We start from the raw sequence: 20,867 nt of genomic DNA, 5'->3' as shown, positions 1-20,867 counted from the left end.
CTCCTTAATGAAAAGGTGTTTTTCATTTTTTAAAAGTTTATTTTGCCATGTAATGCTCAAAGCATGTTTTAGTTCAAATACAATTTTTTATTCCATTTTATAGTAATCAAAAGGACCGGGCATGGTTGCTCATGCCTGTAATCCCAGAACTTTGGGAGGCCAAAGCAGGTGGATCACTTGAGGTCGGGAGTTCAAGACCCAGCCTGGCCAACATGGCGAAACCCTGACTCTACTAAAAATACAAAAATTAGCTGGGCATAGTGGCACATGCCTCTAGTCTCAGTTATTTGGGAGGCTGAGATAGGAGAATCACTTGAACCCGGAAGGCAGAGGTTGCAGTGAGCCGAGATCATGCCACTCCACTCCAGCCAGGGTGACGGAGGGAGACACTGTCTCAAAAAGAAAAAAGGAAGACAGTTAACATGTTTGCAACATGAGATTTTTTTTTTTTTTTTTTGAGTTGGAGTCTTGCTCTGTCACCCAGGCTGGAGTGCAGTGGCCAGCTCTCAGCTCACTGCAACCTCCGCCTCCCAGGTTCAAGCAATTCTCCTGCCTCAGCCTCCCGAGTAGCTGGGACTACAGGCGCTCGCTGCCACGCCCGGCTAAGTTTTTGTATTTTAGTAGACGGGGTTTCACCGTGTTGCCCAGGGTGACTGTGAACTCCTGAGCTCTGGTAGTCTGCCCACCTTGGCCTCCCAAAGTGTTGGGATTACAGGCGTGAGCTACTGTGCTCAGCCCAACTTGAGATCTTAGAAGCAGAAACCTCTCCGTGGCACATTATCCAGGGACAGCTCATTCTATGGTAACATGCTAGAATTTCAGAGATAGCATCAAACACATGCTCTGTGGAGAAAAACTCCACTAAGCAACTGCAATTTTTTTTTTTTTTTTTTTTTTGAGACGAAGTCTTACTCTGTTGCCCAGGATGGAGTGCAATGGCATGATCTTGGCTCACTGTAACCTCCACCTCCTGGGTTTAACTGATTTTCCTGCCTTAGCTCCCTTAGTAGCTAGGACTACAGGTGGGTACCACCACGCCCAGCTAAGTTTTTCTTTTCTTTTCGTTTGAGACAGTGTTTCGCTCTGTTGCCCAGGCCGGAGTGCAGTGGTGCAATTTGGCTCACTGCAACCTCTGCCTCCTGGGTTTAAGTGGTTCTCCTGCCTCAGCCTCCTGAGTAGCTGGGATTACAGGGGTGCGCTATCACGCCCAGCTAATTTTTGTATTTTTAGAAGAGACAGGGTTTCACCAAGCTGGTCAGACTGGTCTCAAACTCCTGACCTCGTGATCCGCCTGCCTTGGCCTCCCGAAATGCTGGGATTACAGGCGTGAGCCACCGCACCCCAGTCAATTTTTTGTAGTTTTTTACTAGGGACAGGGTTTCACCATATTGGCCAGGCTCATCTCAAACTCCTGACCATGTGATCCACCCGCCTCAGCCTCCCAAAGTGCTGGGATTATAGGCATGAGCCACCAAGCTCAACCAGCACCTACAATCTTTTTTTTTTTTTTTTTTTGAGATGAAGTCTCGCTGCCGCCCAGGCTGTAGTGCAGTGGTGCGATCTCGGCCCACTGTCACTGTAACCTCCGCCTCCTGGGTTCAAGCGATTCTCTACCTCAGCCTCCTGAGTAGCTACGATTCTAGGCGCCCACCACCACGCCCGGCTAATTTTTTTGTATTTTAATAAAGACCGGGTTTCACCACCTTGGCCAGGCTGGTCTTGAACTCCTGACTTCACGATCCACCCGCCTTGGCCTCCCAAAGTGCTGGGATTACAGGCGTGAGCCACCGCGCCCGGCCCGCATCTGCAATCCTATAATGACGAGCTGTTGAGCTAACTCTAAGTCATTAGCCAATCTGAACCATCTTTGAATCCAAGTAGTTTTACCATCTTTTATTATAAACACCATCACATTCCAAGTTTCCTCTTTTTGATCACAAATATAGGACTTTTTCTTCTCCTCTTAAGTATACAGCATGAGACACAGCGTTGGGGCTTTCCAGCTTTCTTACAGAAATTTCCTTACGACAAGCTTAGGGTTAGCATCCACAGACCATGCTCTCGGTCACATCCTTCGACATCTGGATTGCCCAAGACGGTTGCACAGGATGCAGACTCCAAAGAGGATGAGGTTGGTACATAAAGTTTTGAATGCCAGGATAACCTGAAACAGAGGCCCCTCCACTGCCCACATTAAAAGGCTGCACAACCAGGAGGGTGCCACTTTCTGGGCGTGAGCTTAGAGCTACTGCTCCCAGGCTCTAGCCCCACCTCGTTTGAACACATGGCTCAAGGCTTCCCTATGGCTGGAAAAGGTGAAGAGGACGGTGGAGGTGTAAGAACCCAGCAGGCCGAGCAGGGGCAGCAATCACGGGAGGCCCGGCCTGTGCTTCCCCTCCTGGGATGGGGTGAACCGGGGGCTGGTCGGGGGTGCCAGATGGTGGTCTTATTTTCACTTCGCTTAATTATTCTACATTTTATAACTCAAGGTTCAAAGCTCTGTGCTAAAACTAGATTGGATGTTTCCAATTTCTCAGACCGTTTCCTCGAATTTAGATTCCCAAACCAAGTATTCAAGTATTTAAAAAAAATACCTGAGAATGTAAAGGGCCCAAATGGAAGCTATTTGGGCCATGATTTCTAAATTTACCATCACCCCCCACCAAGACCAGCCTTTGCTGGAGGACTAGGGATAAAGTGATTCTCTGGGTATTGGGGGCGGTAGGCTAGGGGATGAACTTCAGCTCCCCCACCGATGGTCCTCCTCTGCTTTTATGATTTTTGTGAACTTGTCTCACCCACTCAGTAAGGGAGCCTGGAACTGGACTCCAAGGGAGGCAGACCATGTGCCTAAATGCAAGTATCCTCCGAAGTGGGGGCCTTTCTCACTGCAACAGGGACTGGAGCCAGTGCTCCAAGGTGTCTGTCCCTCAGCATTTCCTCAAAGGCCACACGGGACATGCTGTGTGGCAGCCGCAGGATGTGGGGGGAAGTCAGGAAGCACCTCGCGAGCCTGGAGCACCCTTTGCCTCAGATTCTGGGAGCTGTGTATGTGGGGAGCCACCTGAACACGGGAAGCGGCCCTGCCTCTGGGGGTGGCAGCTGTGCTGGACAGGGAGGATGGAGGAGTGGGCCACGTGCAGTTCCAGACCAACTGACGACCCTAACTGTGTGAGCAACATCCACCTGTGAGCCTCGAATGTGTGGGGCCAACGCTGAGCCACCCACCTCAGTCTCTGGGAAGAAAAGCCTCCAGGCAGCCACTAAGTCTGGGCCACAGTTCCCAGCCACCACCCACGCCGCCACAACCACAACCGCAGCCCCGGCCTCTCCGCTATGAGCGAACAACCAGAACCATATCTTACAAAGAACAGACTCAAAAAATATATATAAATAAATAAAAACCTTAAACATTCTTACAGGGATCTTAAAGAACAGAATACATGTTAAAAACCTCAGTAATTTATATCAATTTTAAGCGGTACTTTATATACAATGGGGAGAAAAACACATGCATAGTCCAAATACAATGTTGAAAACAGCATTTTCATAACAAAAAACCCCGAACACTAAGTGTTAATACCATGTACATGAATTCAAGAAGGACCACCCTTTTTGTCTGTTGCACACAGTTTATTTAACAATATGATATAAGAAATGAGTTGGTATTTTACCATTCTATACAGTGATTGAATCTTCTCGAGTTTCGTATTTATAGTAATTAGAGCGCTTGCATGATTTACACTAGAATTGCTTTTCCTCATTTCAAGTTTCACATAGAAGAAAGAAAAGAAGGCTTCTTCTCTAGTAACATTAGCATGGTCTAAGAGTGATCATCCCTATTTTTTGTCTAAAACCAGTTTTATCAGAGAAACAAAGCAACAATTTCTACATCTGCAAGACAAGAGTTTGGCTTCAGCCATTATGTATAGATAGATGTGTGTGGGTGTGTGTACGTGTGTGTGCACGCCGGAGTCAATTCCTATCGTCCAGGGGTAATACTGGGAGACGCCCACAGAGTTCACTATAGAAAAAAATCTTCCCGAAACATTAGAAAGTTAACGGGATACATTATAAGCTTGCATTATTTCAGGAATCAGTTCTGAATATTATTTTTCTTCTTACTTTTAAACATAAATGTTTAAAGTCTTGAAAATACAAATAAAAAATATGAATATAATGAACTTGTTTTTCTCGTTAAAAAAAGGCATGAGTCACCAGTAATGACGACAAAAAGAATCCAAACAAAACCCCCCTCCCCCCAAACAAAAACAAAACGGAAAAAAAAGAACCCCCCCCAAAAAAAAAGCAAAAAGAGAGAGAGAGACCAGATATTTAAATCAACTGGTTTTTAACAAAAAAATATATTCTTTGTATTGTCTCTTTAAACATCAATCCACCCTTCCATGGCTTGGAAGTCGCAGTTCCATCTAGGAATAAAAAGAACCTAGATGCCTGGATTTTCAGTACAAAAGGTCCAAGAACATGAAAGGGAAAAAAAGTGATGCTCTCACAATGCTACAAGCCCTCCACAAACTTCTCTAGCGTGTCCCCCGTGGTGTCCCCGACCAGGGACAGTTCGCTGGACAGCGCACTCCTGCTGGGGGTGTTCAGCTGGGGGAGCATTGCACTCTGTTCGGGGTTCCCCAAGTGTCCCTGATCTATGGAGCTGGCCATGGTGACTGCGAGTCCGGGGTGGGGGGAACCAGTCTGGGGTGAGACGTGGTGTGGCGAAGGCTGGGGCTGTATCCGTGGTGATGGGCTGGAATGTGGAGGCTGGGACTGGGGCCGTGGAGACTGGACAGGGGCTGGAGACCGCACCTGGTTACTAAGGGATGTGGCGATCTGCTGGCCAGGGAGATGCGAGGCCTGTGGCTGTCCTGAGAGCATGTGTTGCTGGGGGCTCATGGGGTTTGGCTGGCCTGGGGACCCAATCTGCTGCTTCATCTGCTGTTGCTGCAGAATCCGCTGCTGCAGGGCTTGCTGGATGTTGGGGGTGCTGTCTGCCCCCAGCCCCGGCTGCCCCATCTGGCCAAGCTGTCCCATCTGAGCCGCCATCTGGCCCATGGAGCTGCCCTGGAGGGGCAGATGCTGCTGCATGCGCTGCTGCTGCTGCATGGCTGGTGGGTAGCCTCCGGGTCCTTGAGGCTGCTGGAACTGGCCGTGCCCCGCCATGCCCCCAGCCATGCCAGCACTCCCTTGCTGCTGCTGCTGCTGTTGCTGCTGTTGCTGCTGCTGTTGCTGCTGCTGCTGCAGCAGCTGCCTCCGTAGCATTTCTCGGTACTGTGGATTCATACTCGCCATGTTGGGGTTGTGTCCTGGGTTCATGATGTTCAAGGCCTGGCCCTGGGGGTTCAGGCCTCCCATCGCCTGCTGCTGTGGAGGCACACCAGGCCGCGGCACACCAGCCTGCATGGCATTCAGGTTCTGCAGGCTGGGCTGCTGGTGCATGCCAGGCTGGGGTTGCATGCCGGGCTGGGACTGGAGGCCAGGCTGGGGCTGCATGCCGGGCTGATTGGCCACGTACTTGGCTGTGCGCTGTTTAATGAAAGCTGCCATTAGCTGCGGGTTTGATTTGAGAATGTTCAGCACCTGCTGTTGCTGTTGAGGGGAGCTGGGCGACTTCAGGGTCCGCAGCAGGTCTTGGAGAGCGCTGGGTGAGATGCTCCTGGGCGGCTGCACGCTGGGCATCCGGGGCCCAGCCACGGCAGCCTGGGCCTGCATGGAGATCACAGGCCTGGGCAAGCCTGGCATGGGCTGCTGCTGGGGAAGGGGTGCCTGCTGCCACTGCCCGGGAGGCATGCTGGGCATGACGGGCCCGCTCACCTGGTTGGGTCGGGGCACATTCAGGCTCACGGGGGCCATCTGGCTCCCCGGGGTCCCCATGCCCGTGCGTCCTGGGGGCATGCCGTTGTTGATGTTCACCCGGTATAGGTGCTGCTGCTGCTGGGCCTCACGCTCGATCTGCCGAGCCGCTTCCACCGCTGCAGGAGGGGGCTGGGCCGGGGGCGGGGGGGCCGGCACCTGGCTGGTAGGCTTCCCTGTGGACACCGTGGTGGGGGGCTGAGTCCGGGCCACGCTGGGGAAGCCAGCTGGTGACATGCTCACGGGTGAGGGCTGGGGCTGGGCGGGGGGCTGCGGCGTCTGGGGCGTGCTGGGCTGCTGCGTGGGGGTCCCGGGCGGTGCTGAGGTAGGAGAAGGCAGACTCTGCTGAGGCACGTTGCGGGTGTTCATGGTGGCCATCCGCCGGCGCATGAGCTGGGCCTGCTGCAGGCGGTGCTGGATCTGCTGCTGGCGGAGCTTGTGTTTAATGTTGAGGCAGAAGGGCACGGGGCATTTGTTTTCTTGGCAGTGCTTGGCGTGGTAGCAGCAGAGGGCGATGAGTTGCTTGCACACCGGGCAGCCCCCGTTGGTCTTGCGCTTGCAGCCCTTGGTGTGCTGCACCACCCGCTTCATCTTCTGGCAGGATGGCAACGAGCAGTTGGCGTTGCGGCACTGGCACGCATGCACCAGTGACTGGATGCAGCGCTGGATGCTCAGCCGGCGCGACTCCTGGGGGCTCTTTGACTGTGGCTCACCCTGGCTGCTGCCCTCGTCGTCCAGGCCCAGCCCCCACTTCACCATCTTATGGGCATGGCTCTTCGTGTTATAGCAGTTGATGCAGAGGTCGTAGTCCTGCAAGCAAGGAAAGGGGACAGGCCGGTGTCAGCATGGGGCCCAGTCCCACCAGGCACCCTGGTTGCTTCCCTACACCTCTAAGTCTGGGTCTGTGCCAGGAGACCCAGGCAGGATAGGAGACCCAGACAGGATGGGAGCACGGAAAGGACGGGAGCATGGACAGGACAGGAGCAAGGACAGGATAGGAGACATGGACAAGATGGGAGCACAGACATGACGGAAGACCCGGACAGGACGGGAGCACAGACAGGTGGGAGACCCAGACAGGATGGGAGCGTGGACAGGTGAGCAACTCGGACAGGAAGGGAGCACGGACAGGACAGGAGCACTGACAGGTGGGAGACCCACACAGGAAGGGTGCATGGACAGGACGGGAATACAGACAGGATGGGAGCACGCAGGACGGGGCACAGTCAGGATGGGAGCGTGGACAGGACGGGGGCATGGACCATCTATGTGTTGCTCCCAAGGACCTTCACTCCTGGGAACAGCCCTGAAGGCTCAAAGATAACCTGACCTATGCCCTGAGAAGTCCCGGCCTGTGAGCTCATGGACAGTAGACCCCAGCCCCCGTTCCTTCTGACTTCCTCTGCCCTAGGAGTCACATCGGCCCCTGCCACAGCCTGTTCAGCTGCTGTACTCAAACTATGAAGCCTGACACTGAAAGGCTGAGGGAGGCCGGTCCCTCCCAAAGCGCCAATAGCTGCCAGGAAGTGCCTCTGGGAAGGCCTGGGCTATCCAGAGCGCATCAGTGGGCCTTCCCCAATGCGCAAGCCCAAGTTACTGAAAACTGCTTGCACCTAGCAACCTGATGGAGTCCTAGGACCAGGTACGATGACTGTGTTCACAGAAAGATATGAAAACTGCCGTATTCAGAAACTAGAAAGAGGACAAAGGAGACTGGAGAAAGGTGGAAAGCAGGAGAGGTATGTGAGGGTGGGGAGAGAAGAAAGGCTCTCACTCTGGTGAGGACCTGTTCTGCCTCCCTACAGACGCCACAGCAAGTAAGTGGGCTCCGGGTTGGCAAGTGATGGTGACTGTTCTGGGAGGGATGGTGGGATCTGTCACCTGCCTGCCCTGCACAGCCTGACTCAGCCCATGCAAGGGACACCCGCGCCATTTTGCAGTGGGGTTAAAATTCCTAGAGGGGAGTGAGGGAGCACGACGGTGGGGTCTGTCGGGAACAAGCGACCAGAGGGGCCCAAGCTGCCAACAGGACAGTGGGTGTTTCCAGTCGTTTAGCAAGACTGTAACTGGGCACAGCCAGGCCAGACTTCCCAGCAGAGCCTCCCTCTGGCTGTCCCCAGGGTCAGGCCTGTGGCTGTGGCTACACAGAGCAGGTTTAGGAAACACACACACACGGCAGCGCCTTCTGCCTTGTGACACCGTCCTACTTCTGGAGGAGTCAGTGCGACCGCCGTGTGGCACAGACACCAACCCTAGCACCCATGCAAAGGGATAGGATGCTTCGTCAGACCCCAGGCCAGCTTCGGGGGTGGGGAAGGGGGCGGCACAGGGCCTACCTCGCACACAGTGCAGTGCCAGCGCGTCTCCACGTGGTGCTTGCACTCGTTGCAGGTATAGACAAAGCGGTCCTGGCCCTGGGTGTGCAGCTCCACCAGCATGCAGAGCGTGGACCACTTGGAGCGGCGCAAGGAGGAGAACTCCCAGTGCTTGTCTCTGGCGAGGGTGAGGAAGGCATCGCGCCCATCCATGAGGTCACAGCTGAGCAGGGGGTCGGGGTCGACAATGGGGGGCAGGGTGTTGATGACAGGCCCGGCGTGCAGGTGGATCACAAAGAAGACCTGCAGGAGAGGAGGGGCTTTAGTCTCACACAAGGGATGTGGTACCTCCAGTGGTGGGCTCAGGGCAGGCGCAACCACCCAGCCTGCAGAAAAGGCAGGTGGCTGAGCCTGAGGGCCCTGATGCCTTGGGATGGAACGGAATTGGTGACATGTTGCATGATGTCACCCTAGTGGTACACTTGGCTTCCTGGAGACCAATTCCCTCTCGCCACGGACCTGCACAGGGGCCCTCGACCGCCAGCTGCAAGTCTTTCCCTCCTTTCGGCTGCAGCACGGCAGCCCACGCCTACCTCCTTGTGCTTCTCCATGGTGGCATACAGCTTCTGGGATAGGTCATTGGACACATTCGGCATGCTGGGCTTCTTCTTATTGGCGCGGCTGATGCTGCTTTTGTTCTTGTTGGTTTTCTTGTTGTTCTTCTTCTTGGCATTCTTGCTGTCGCCCTGACTGCCCTGCAACCACACACAAGGTTGTGAGACCAGGCAAGTGCCCCTCCACACTTGGTATGGATTCCCAGATCCCAGGCCGTGGGCATCAGGAAGCTGAGGCCAAAGCAGGTCACTGCCAGGCAGACCCCACACGTGCACAGCTACAGGTGGCTGTAGGTGCTGCTGCCTTTGGGACAGAGCGGGCCTGTCCTCGGCTAGGCTGGTGCCATTATCAGCTTTATGCCACGTCACCTCTAGAGCGGAAAACAGATGCAGAGTGCAAGTTCAGAAATTAACAAATTAGGGCAGTGGGCGCCGTTTCCACTGCGCCACAACCAGAGGCAGAAGATTCCACGTCACAGCTGTGGTCAGCGGCTGCCTATCTTGAGGAAGGCTCTACACACCTGAGAAAGCGTGAGCGCTCTCAGGAGACAAGAGAGCTGCTGATGGGAAAAGCAGCTGCCCCATCAAGAGCAGGGACTCCAAGGTTCCTGCAGGGTCTACCCAAGGCCTGCTGAGAGCAGGCTGGCTCCCTGCCGGGGCCCATTAGTGCTGCACCTGACTGGCTGAAGGTGGGCTTGCTCTCAGCCCACAGGCTCCTCCTCTGGAAAGAACGCAGGCTTGTCACTCATTTACACTTCAACAGAGAGCTTTATTTTTTTTGAGAGATGGAGTTTCCCTCTTGTTACCAAGCTGGAGTGCAGTGGTGCGATCTCGGGTTCAAGTGATTCTCCTGCCTCAGCCTCCTGAGTAGCTGGGATTACAGGCACCCCTCACCATACCCGGCTACTTATTATTTTTTTGAGACAGAGTCTCGTCCTTGTCACCCAAGCTGAAGTGCAATGGCGCGATCTCAGCTCACTGCAACCTCTGCCTCCAAGGTTCAAACGATTCTCCTGCCTCAGCCTCCCTAGTACCTGGGATTATAGGCGCAGCCCACTACACCCAGCTAATTTTTGTATTTTTAGTAGAGACAGGGTTTCACCATGTTGGCCAGGCTGGTCGTGAACTCCCGACCTCGGGTGATCCACCCGCCTGGGCCTCCCACAGTGCTGGGATTACAGGCGGGAGCCACCGCGCCCAGCCAGAGAGCTTAATTTTTAACAAGATGAGAGAGAGACTCTTGGTGTTCAGAGGGGTCAGTCCAGAGAGAATTCAACAATCCCGCCTCACTGACAAGGAGCCCAAGGAGCCCAAATGTCACGTGGGTCCTCCATGGGATTCGGGACAGAAAAGGGACATGAGGGGAAAACTGAGGAAATTGGAACAAAGTGTGAACTTTAGCTAGTAATAATGCATCAACATCAACAAATGGCTCAGCGTGGCAGCAAACGTGACACGCTAAGACATTAGTAACAGGAGAAACTGGCTGCTGGAATATACTGGAACTCTCTCCTCAATTTGTGTGTCAGCCTTAAAACAAAAGAAGCCTATTGTTTTTTGAGACGGAGTCTCGCTCTGTCACCAGGCTGGAGTGCAGTGGTGCAATCTTGGCTCACTGCAACCTGGGTTCAAGCGATTCTCCTGCCTCAGCCTCCCAAGTAGCTGGGACTACAGGCGTGCACCACCACACCCAGCTAATTTTTGTATTTTTAGTAGAGACAGGGTTTCACCATGTTGGCCAGGCTGGTTTCAGACTCCTGATCTCAAGTGATCTGCCTGCCTTGGCCTCCCAAAGTGCTGGGATTACAGGCACGAGCCACTGCATCGGCTGGTGTCAATTTTTTTTTTTTTTGAGTTGGAGTCTTGCTCTGTCACCAGGCCAGAGTGCAGTGGCATGATTTCAGTTCACTGCAATCTCCACCTCCCAGGTTCAAGCGAGTCTCCTGCCTCAGCCTCCTGAGTAGCTGGGACTACAGGCACGCGCCACCACACCCGGCTAATTTTTGTATTTTTAGTAGAGATAGGGTTTCACCATGTTGGCCAGGCTGGTTTCAGACTCCTGACTTCAAGTGATCCACCGTCTCGGCCTCCCAAAGTGCTGGGATTACAGGCGTGAGCCACCATGCCCAGCCTGGAAGTCTATTTTAACAAAATTGTAAAATAAATATGTTCATGAAATTAAGAAAATATAGACAAGTAATTTTAAAAAGTTTTGTTTTTCTGGTCTTCCCGGGCAGCAGTGTTCTGCGTTCTGGAGCTTTCCCTGGGTACGTTTGTGTCTGTGTTTGCGACATTCCTCATGAAGCTGGGAGTACATACAGGGAGCTGGTTCCGTTTCTCACCCCACCTGACACTATCGCGGGCCTTTCCCATTTCCCAGACTCGACAGCATGATTTTTAATGGCACAGCAGTGCTCCACCCCATGCACCGGCCCTCACTAAAGGAGACCCCCCAGACCGAGCTCCTGGGGTGTTGCTGATGAAGACATGTCCCTGCCCATTGTTGTCCATGAACCAAACACACACGGGACAGCAGGGTCTACATGCCGACACCTCAGCATCCTGCCCTCCCTAGTACATGCATGTCCCCGGTGCACAGGGAAAGCTGCCCCAGCAGAAGCCCCTTTCAGGCCTGTCTTCTGGACAGCCCCGCTGCTGCCATGCCACAGGCAGGTGCCCCCTCCTGGGGTGGGACTCAGCAGTGTTCTCCCTCAGAGTCCTCTCCCTGCAGCAGCAGAGGGTGTGTCTCTGTGCTGTCGAGTGCTTCTGGGAGCTTAGTGGTCAGGGCACTGGCTCTGATGGACACTAGAGGCTTCCACGCCTGGTGGCCCAGATTCCTTCTTCTGCAGTGACCCCCGCCACCCCGTACAGGACTGCAGTAGCTCTTATCAGGCCACCTCCTGCTGCAGCATCTGGGATGCAGAGCCTGGGTTCGCAAAACCAGCTGTCACTGTCATACTAAGCACAAGCATTGCCCTCTTCAAAGCCTGTCTTGGACGCGGTATCCTCCTGTGTCACCCTCAGGAGATGGAACTCAGGCATTAACTCATCAGACACCAGTGAGGCCAGCTACACTCCAGCGGGGGCAAATCAGAAAACAACAGGCCAGGAGCTCTGCTTAGGAACCACCTGGGACGTAAACACACGCCACCCCCTGCCCGTGCCTCCTCTGTCCTGTGAATGACTGTCTGGGGTGCCGTCCAGCAGGTGGCTGCCTCTCAACCACCTGTGCAGTGAGCACGAGTGTGCCTGCCGGAAGCGGCCCAGGCCCTGCACTGAGTCTGCAGCCCACCTGGCACCCACCTCACAGACCTGCTCTCATATGCGACAAGCACCAGAGTGGCAACACGTCCCCAGCCGGCACCCGGCTGCCTCACCCTTGGCAGCGGCTCAGTCCCATGCAGGAGGCACCTCCATTCATGGTTTTTCCTCACTGGTCACAATGGCCTGTCCTGAGTTCTGGGGCTGCAGCCTTCAACATTTGTCATCGCTCTCCCTGCACCTACAGCTACAGCCCAAACCCACACACCACCATCTCTTTCCCAGACAGCCGCACAAACCCGCACATGGCGCGCCTCCTCCCAATGCCTGGAAGGTCCTCTTCCAGCACCTTCCTGTGGTGGGCGGGTCTGGCCCACACAATACCTCCCCAAGGCTCCTTCCCCTTCACAGCTCCACCACGCTCAGAGCACACGATGCTCGGGTCTGGGTTCTTTTGGTTTCACATCCTACCAGGACACAGCCACTCCCTTGGGGGCAGGGATGCGGTTTTGTTCGTTTGTTCTGAAACAGAGTCTCGCACTGTCTCCTGGCCTGGAGTGCAATGGCGAGATCTCAGCTCACTGCAACCTCCGCCTCCCGGGTTCAAGTGTTTCTCCTGCCACAGCCTCCCTAGCAGCTGGGATTACAGGCATCCGCCACCACACCTGGCTAATTTTTTGTATTTTTAGTACAGATTTCACCACGTTAGGCAGGCTAGTTTTGATTTCCTGAACTTGAGATCCGCCCACCTCGGACTCCCAAAGCGCTGGGATTACAAACGTGAGCCAACACGCCCGGCCAGGGATGGGGTTTTGTCTGGCTCACTCTGCACTGCCTGGCACTCAGGGGCAGCGCCAAGGAGAGAGGGCAGCAGGGCATGAGCACCATTTGCGAAGTGGCCACCAAACACGGGGACAAGGCCTGGCAACTCTGTGCCTCCTGACTCACTTTTTACATCAGCGAGTTGTGTCCTGACTGCCACCATGTCCCATTTTCTGTCTTCCTCTCTCTCCTCTCTGAGTCTAAGTGGACCCCCAGCTCCCCAGAGCATCCACCACGCAGAGAGTGCAGAGCCCACGCTGCTGCCCACCAACGCCCTGGGCTGCAGATGGTGTCAATATGCGTGTGTGAACGGAGACACCACCACAGAAAGGACCTAACGGTCGACATGCGCCTCCCAGCCTGCCACCTTGCAGCTCTGGCGGGACACATGGGCAGTGGGGCTCAGAGAAGCGTCTGTACCTCAGTGGTTTCACTGGCCGCAGTGCTCTCTTCCTTTTTCCTCTCCTCTTCTTCTTGTTCTAGTTCCTTAATGCTCTCTTCTAACACATTGGGCCAGAAATCACCTTCAAAATAGGGCAGTTCCTTGGCACTGGTGAGCCTATCTTCAGTTGCTTGTTTGAAAATATCCTGAGTGGGCAAAGCACAACAGTGAGATGAGGGCCATGTACGCGCGCCCCCCCCCCCCCCATGGTGCGGCAGACCCCCACGCAAGCACACCCCTCACCACGGTATGGCAGAACCCCATGCACATGTGCCCCCCCCACCACAGTGCAGCAGACCCCCACACATGTGCACCCCCCACCGCGGTGCTGGAGCCCCTATGTGTGCAACAGTGATGCACAGGCCCCAATGCCCACTGATGGAAATAGCTTCAACTGTGCTGCTCTCAGATGGCCAGGGGAAGGCCTCAATCAGCTGAAGAAAATGCTTCTAAGTTCTCACTTTAGGCTTTTATTTTTCTGCTTTCTAATCCTCATAAGTGAAGGTAATTAACAAGTTTGTAAATGCAAGAAAAAGGCAAACATCCTTCATTCAGTTGTGACAAAAACCACCACCTTCCTTCAGCACCAAGTACCTTGTAGTCATGAATGATCCGCTCTGCGAACGCCTTGTCCAGCATCTTTTTGTACCACTCCTGCAGTCGTTTTGGCTTGGGTATTTTTTGATCAGGTGGGTGGCAATGGAAGATGTAATCGTCTCCTTCACTGGGAGGACAGGCCCAGATGTGCCCTGTCACATACCTGCAGGACCCATGCATACAGGTCAGATTAAAGTGTCAGTGAAATCGGCCCTGCCTTTAAGGAGTTATAGCAGAGGAGCAAGGACTAAAGCCAGAGCAGAAGTAACCTGAGAGACCAGAGAGAACGAATGCCCACAAGGCTGGGTGTGGTGGGGGCAAGGCTGGAACTTTATCTCAAGCAAATGCAAGCCTGCAAATTGGCCCGGAAACACTTCTCCCTCGGGGTGCACACACAAGGCCGGGCCAAGGCTGCAAAGGAAACCTGAGGCCTCATTAAAGAACCAGGGAATATGATGGCTCATGAATGCAATGCCATCCCCTTCCTCCTGTGCACTGTAAAGGCAGTTCAGTTATCTATTTCTCTCCAAGGGTCAGTATCAACATAAATCTCATTCATTCTGTTCAAGACACTTTGATCAAATGCCCCTAACCTTTTCAGGTTTCAGAAGGGAATGGGGCAGGTCTAGAATACAGAAACCAAGTGCTAGAGAAGGAAGCCAGACCCAAGACAGCACACACTGCAGGGTTCTGTTTGCACAAAGGGTTCACAAAAGACAAGTTCAGAGAGACAAAGTAGATTAGTGGTCGCCTGGGGCAGAGATGGATTAACAGCAAGGAGCAGGAGGAAATTTTCTTTCTTTTTTTCTTTTTGAGACGAAATTTCATTCTTGTTGCCCAGGGTGGAGTGCAATGGCATCATCTCGACTCACCGCAACCTTGTCAACCCGGTTCCAGCGATTCTCCTGCCCCCGCCTCCCGAGTAGCTGGGATTAGAGGTGCCTGCCACCACACCCGGCTAATTTTTTGTATTTTTAGTAGAGACAGGGTTTCACCATGTTGGTCAGGCTGGTCTTGAACTCCTGATCTCAGGTGATCTACCTGCCTTGGCCTCCCAAAGTGCTGGGATTACACACTGGGTGAGCCACCACACCCAGCCAATTTTTGTTTGTATTTTTCTTTTATTTCTTTTTTTTTTTTGGGATGGAGTCTTGCTCTGTCGCCCGGGCTGGAGTGCAGTGGCACAATCTCAGCTCACTGCAACCCCTACCTCCCGGGTTCAAGCAATTCTCCTGCCTCAGTCTCTTGAGTAGCTGGGATTACAGGCTCACGCCACTATGCCTGGCTATCTTTTGTATTTTTAATAGAGATGAGGTTTCACCATGTTGGTCAGGCCAGTCTCAAACTCCTGACCTCGTGATCCGCCCGCCTCGGCCTCCTAAAGTGCTGGAATTACAGGCGTGAGCCACTGCGCCTGGCCTTTTAAAAAATTTTTAGTAGAGGTGGGGTTTCACCATGTTGGTCACGTTGGTTTTAAACTCCTGACTTCAGGTGATCCACTGCAGCAGGAGGGATCTTATAGGCCAGTAACAATGTTCTGAAACTGACTTGTGATACTTGCACTAATGGGTAAAGTTACTAAAAAACCACTGAATCATACATCCGAAAAAGGGGAATTCTATGATATATAAATTCTGCCTCAATAAAGGTTAAAAAAAAAAAAAAAAAAAGGAATGAAAAGAAGGTAAAGGTAGGGAAAGAGCTTGCTACGTGCCCAGGAGCCAGATCTGTGAGGCTCCGGGAGCATCTGGAAAGGGGCGCTTTGGAGATTCTGAATTGATCTTAGGATGTAAAAATAAAAACATATAAAACTTAAAACACCCATTGTTCCACAGAATAAACATACAGCAAAAAATAGTTTTTACTAGTTCCAAATAATTTAATCCAAACTCACCCCAATTTCTTCACATACTCTAGATATCCAATAAGGATCTCATGGTAAACAGCTGTGCGGAGGCAACGTGGCCGGAAGAAATGAATACTATCCAGATAAGAAATGTACACACGCCTGTGGGAAGGAGGCACATGTTTAACTCAGGGTATCCCTCAAATTTGAAATCAAATACAAGCAACAAAAAACACCCTGGAAGTTTAATTTTTAGACAGGGTCTCACTCTGCCATTCAGGCTGCAATGCGGTGGTGCGGTCACAGCTCACTGCAGTGTCAACGTCACGGGCTCAAGCAATCCTCCTGCCTCAGACTCCCACGTAGTTAGGATGACAAAGTATGAACCACCATGCCCAGATAATTTATTTTTTGTAGAGATAGGGTCTCACTTTGTTGCCCAGACTTATCTCAAACTCCTGTGCTCCAGTGATCCTCCCACCTAGGCCTCCCACACTGCTGTGATTATAGGTGTGAGCCACTGCCCATGGCTAGTTTTTGTTTTGATGGTATTTACACTGGCCACAAAAAGGATGTGATAAACAAACAAAACAATAAAAAAAAAAACAAAAAAAACCAAAAACCAAACAAACAAAAAAAACTGGTCACCAACCCTGCTGCCAACGAGTTAAATGGAATTCAGTTTTCGTCACTGAACAAAAGGATGAATGGCATCACTCGGCACAGAGAGCCACAGTTGCGGCAAACTGAGAAAAGCTACTTTTAGTTCCCTCTTGCCCAGATTCCTGATGGCACATGAAGTCCCTCATGGCAGAGCTGCTTCCTCTCTGCAGGTGCCAGGCTGCCCCATCCCAACTCCCCACGTTTACCTGCCTTAGATAAGAGCGGGACTCACACAGACTTACCACACAAAACACGCTTATTGCAGTCATCTCAACAGTTCATTTCCCACTAGTTTGATGGCAAACAAAACTAACTACTTTAGTTAGTTAATTGTGGTTTGATTTACTTTAATCCCCTATGAAGGCTCACAGGCTCCTCTGGGACACTTAAGAGCCTTGGTCTATCCTAACACAGCTCACTGAATGACACGCCCCGGAAGGAGCTGGAAAACTACCTCGTGTTTGGAGGGGGGCAATCAGAGCCGTATTCTTGAACGTGCATTCCAAAAAAGCAGACATCCACGCCGTCAATTTCCTCAAAAGCAAACAGCGCTTTGGTTCGATATGGGAAAGATTCAGACATCTCCCCAGAATCCACAAACCTGAAACAAAAGTCAGAGTCCGACATTTACAAAGGCTGTTGCTGACAAAGTGCTTCTGCACACCAGGTCTGCTCCTCTAACTCTGGCCACTGCAGATGAGCGGAGGCATGTCTACCTCCTCAGACCGTGGCCTGGAGTCCTCGCTATGGGCCAGTCAGCCCTGGAGCGGGGAGTGCCTGCTTTCTGACCAGTTTCCCTCACTAGAGACTGCACCACTGTGAATGAAATACGGGATTCTGAGTAGGACTGGCTATATACAGCAGTCCCCCTTATCCATGGGGTGTATGTTCCAAGACCACCAGTGGATGCTGGATGCTGGAAACCATGGACAGTATCAACCTCTGTGTTTTTTCTTATGCATCTGTACTGGTGACAAAATTTTAATTTATAAATTAGGCACAGCAAGAGATTAATAAGTAATAATAAAACGACAATTATAAAAACAGTATACTGTAATATGCTATGTGGTCTCTCTCTCTTGAAAGAGCTTACTGCACTGTATCGCGTAACTGAAACCCAAACAGGACAACCGCGATTGAGGGAGCTACTACTGTACACGTTTGCTGCTGCAAAGTCTTTGAAGGATGACATCAAATTCAAGAGCTTTGCAGACAGCAGACTCTGGCATGCGGGAGTGGGGACTGCTCGCAGAGCACTGTAGAGAGCAGGCACACTGACCGTGACTTCATCCCGGGCTTGACCTCCACCGTCTTGTCTGAGCTGGCCACCACTCGGACAAAAACCTCCCCGGCTTCAGGGTGATTCTGGCGCCGCAAAAATTTGTTCACTCGGTCTTCCAAGTGGTTTCCCAGTCTCGTGGTCTGTAGCCCTAGGAAGTCCAGAAGGAGCAGGTGAGAAGGCTTCAGCAGCACTGCTGAGACAGTGACTGAGACTACAGAATCCATCCCACTTTGCAGCACAGGCTGATATTTTAAAGGACTAATGTTCTCCAAACATGGAAGAAATCTGATCTGGCCTGTGACAGGAGTGTTACAGAAGGGAAAGGTGGACTCTGGGATCTCAGGCACTTCACTCCTGAAAACTGTTTACGTGCCCAGGTAAGCTGCATCTTTTTCTAACAGTACGGGGCAGAAGAGCTACAGAGGTGGGCCCAAAACTGACAGGGGCTCTAGGGTGGTGCAGAGGGATGTTTCCCTATTGCTATTAGAACGACATGCTTCCTGCTTTTCCTGGAGGGCAGAGACGGCACACCCTCAGTGGGCTCCTCCTGCCCAGCTCTGAGGAGAAAGTCCCTACTACAGAGTCTGACATGAGCGTGGAATGTTCTAGGGCTGACAAATCAAGCTCTGGCCACAGCCTGCCTGGTACCTCAGGAGCCGGCAAAGTATTGGCCTCCAAGCCTGCCCTGAGCCACCGCCTCGTGCGGTGCAGGAATGAAGTTTCCGATCCTTGATGAGGGCAGCCTTTCCTGGGCTCCCCTCCCCGTTGCACCCCTCCTCACCCAGGGCCAACTCTGGGTGGCTACTGTCATAGGAGCTGCCCAGTGGCAGGACATTATTTCAGTACAGAGAACTCCTCATACACAGGTTAAAAAACTATAAGGGAAAGTTGCAAAAAGGTTCTTAGTGATTACTTCTAGACAATGAGATTTTAAAAGACGTTTCTTTATTTACTGGCTTTCAAATATTTCCTATGTTAGTGAGAAAGAGGAAAATTGGGAATTTTAGAAGATGCTTTAGTGAGCTGGAAAATTTAGAGCAAACTTTTAAATTTCATTTCGCTGCAATAAACAAATCAGTGGTGCTGCTTTTTGGGTATGTTGTACCTGAATAAAAATGATTTACAAAGAAAAGTGTGGTTGGGCACAGTGGTTCACGCCTGTAATCCCAGCACTTTGGGAAGCCGAGGCAGGCAGATCACCTGAGGTAGGGAGTTCAAGACCAGTCTGACCAACATGGAGAAATCCTGTTTCTACTAAAAATACAAAATTAAGCCAGGCATGGTGGCTCATGCCTGTAACCCTAGCACTTTGGGAGGCTGAGGCGAATGGATCACTTTAGGTCAGGAGTTCGAGACCAGCCTGGCCAACATGGTGAAACCCCATCACTGCTAAAAATGAAAATTAGACTGGACGTGATGGCTTACGACTGTAATACCAGCACTTTGGGAGGCCGAGGAAGGCGGATCACCTGAGGTCAGGAGTTTGAGACCAGCCTGACCAACACGGAGAAGCCCATCTCTACTAAAAATACAAAATTAAGCTGGGTGCAGTAATCCCAGCACTTTGGGAGGCTGAGGCGAATGGATCACCTGAGGTCAGGAGTTTCAGACCAGCCTGGCCAACATGGTGAAACCCCGTCTTCACTAAACATGTAAAATTAGGCCAGGCGCGATGGCTCACACCTTTAATTACAGCATTTTGGGAGGCTGAGACAGGCGGATCACCTGAGGTCGGGAGTTTAAGACCAGCCTGACCAACATGGAGAAACCCTGTCTCTACTAATAATACAAAATTAGCCGCGCGTGGTGGTGCATGCCTGTAATCCCAGCTACTTGGCAGGCTGAGGGAGAAGAATCGCTTGAACCAGGGAGGCGGAGGTTGCAGTGAGCAGAGATCGCACCACTGCACTCTACCCTGTGCAACAAGGGCAAAATTCTGTCTCTGTCTCAAAAAAAAAAAAAAAAAGTACAGTGGCAAAGAAATAAAAACTCTACAAAAATGTAAAAGTTGGCAAAACTATAAAAATAAGGGGAGGGTGGGCTGGGCGTGGTGGCTTGCGCCTGTAATCCCAACACTTTGGGAGGCTGAGGTGGGCGGATCATGAGGTAAGGAGATTGAGACCATCCTGGCTAACATGGTGAAACCCCGTCTCTACTAAAAATACCAAAAAACTAGCCGGGCGACGTGGCGGGCGCCTGTAGTCCCAGCTGCTCGGGAGGCTGAGGCAGGAGAATGGCGTGAACCCGGGAGGCGGAGCTTGCAGTGAGCTGAGATCCGGCCACTGCACTCCAGCCTGGGCGGCAGAGCGAGACTCCGTCTCAAAAAAAAAAAAAAAAAAAAAAAAAAAAAAAAAAAAAAAAAAAATACAAAGGAAAGGCCGGGCGCGGTGGCTCAAGCCTGTAATCCCAGCACTTTGGGAGGCCGAGACGGGTGGATCACGATGTCAGGAGATCGAGACCATCCTGGCTAACACGGTGAAACCCCGTCTCTACTAAAAAATACAAAAAACTAGCCGGGTGAGGTGGCGGGCACCTGTAGTCCCAGCTACTCGGGAGGGTGAGGCAGGAGAATGGCGTGAACCCGGGAGGCGGAGCTTGCAGTGAGCTGAGATCCGGCCGCTGCACTCCAGCCTGGGCGACAGAGCGAGACTCCGTCTCAAAAAAAAAAAAAAAAAAAAAAAAAAAAAAAAAAACAAAGGAAAAAAAAAGTTAGGTGTGGTGGCGGACGCCTGTAGTCCCAGCTACCTGGGAGGCTGAGGCAGGAGAATGGCGTGAACCCGGGAGGTGGAGCTTGCAGTGAGCCGAGATGGCGCCACTGCACTTCAGCCTGGGTGACAGAATGAGACTCCGTCTCAGAAAAAAAACAAAGGTGGGGGAGGGTGGACTGAGACGTTTCACACTCCACGAAGGTTGCGAGTCCTGCTCCGAGCTCTGTGCTCAGCAGTCCCGTGGCTGAGATGACCATTCTGAGAAACACAGACTTCAGGAACTCACAGCTGTGCTACCTATTCTCAGTGAAGCCCCTGAAGAACATTATTGCGTTCTTCTCCTTGTGCAACTGCTGACCAGTTTTGCTCCCAAACGAAGTGGCTTCCAGCTGAGAAAGTTAGACACGGCTAAGAAGGGCCACATTGCAGCAAAACACCAATATGTTGTCTCT

The 20,867-nt window shown here is 52.2% G+C and overlaps 1 protein-coding gene across 2 annotated transcripts in view; it reads right to left on the bottom strand.

Moving 5' to 3' along the window:
• Positions 1 to 1,878: 1,878 nt before the first annotated feature.
• CREBBP (CREB binding protein) overlaps positions 1,879 to 20,867 on the bottom strand; it is a 163,966-nt gene continuing 144,977 nt past the window's right edge. For both annotated transcript variants that reach the window (XM_033235916.1, XM_033235917.1), the window contains exons 24-31: positions 17,705 to 17,855; positions 16,880 to 17,026; positions 15,811 to 15,924; positions 13,914 to 14,079; positions 13,298 to 13,465; positions 8,774 to 8,935; positions 8,202 to 8,483; positions 1,879 to 6,675 (exon numbers count right to left, since the gene is read on the bottom strand). In XM_033235916.1, the coding sequence (XP_033091807.1) occupies positions 4,519 to 6,675; positions 8,202 to 8,483; positions 8,774 to 8,935; positions 13,298 to 13,465; positions 13,914 to 14,079; positions 15,811 to 15,924; positions 16,880 to 17,026; positions 17,705 to 17,855 (3,347 nt within the window). In that variant the 3' untranslated portion in view covers positions 1,879 to 4,518. The remainder of the gene's footprint in view (positions 6,676 to 8,201; positions 8,484 to 8,773; positions 8,936 to 13,297; positions 13,466 to 13,913; positions 14,080 to 15,810; positions 15,925 to 16,879; positions 17,027 to 17,704; positions 17,856 to 20,867) is intronic.

The sequence above is a fragment of the Trachypithecus francoisi genome, unplaced genomic scaffold (assembly GCF_009764315.1).
Source record: "Trachypithecus francoisi isolate TF-2019V2 unplaced genomic scaffold, Tfra_2.0 Lachesis_group15, whole genome shotgun sequence".
Lineage (NCBI taxonomy): Eukaryota > Metazoa > Chordata > Mammalia > Primates > Cercopithecidae > Trachypithecus > Trachypithecus francoisi.
The sequence above is the reverse complement of the archived record's forward strand: the minus strand, read 5'-3'. Positions and strand labels throughout refer to the sequence as shown.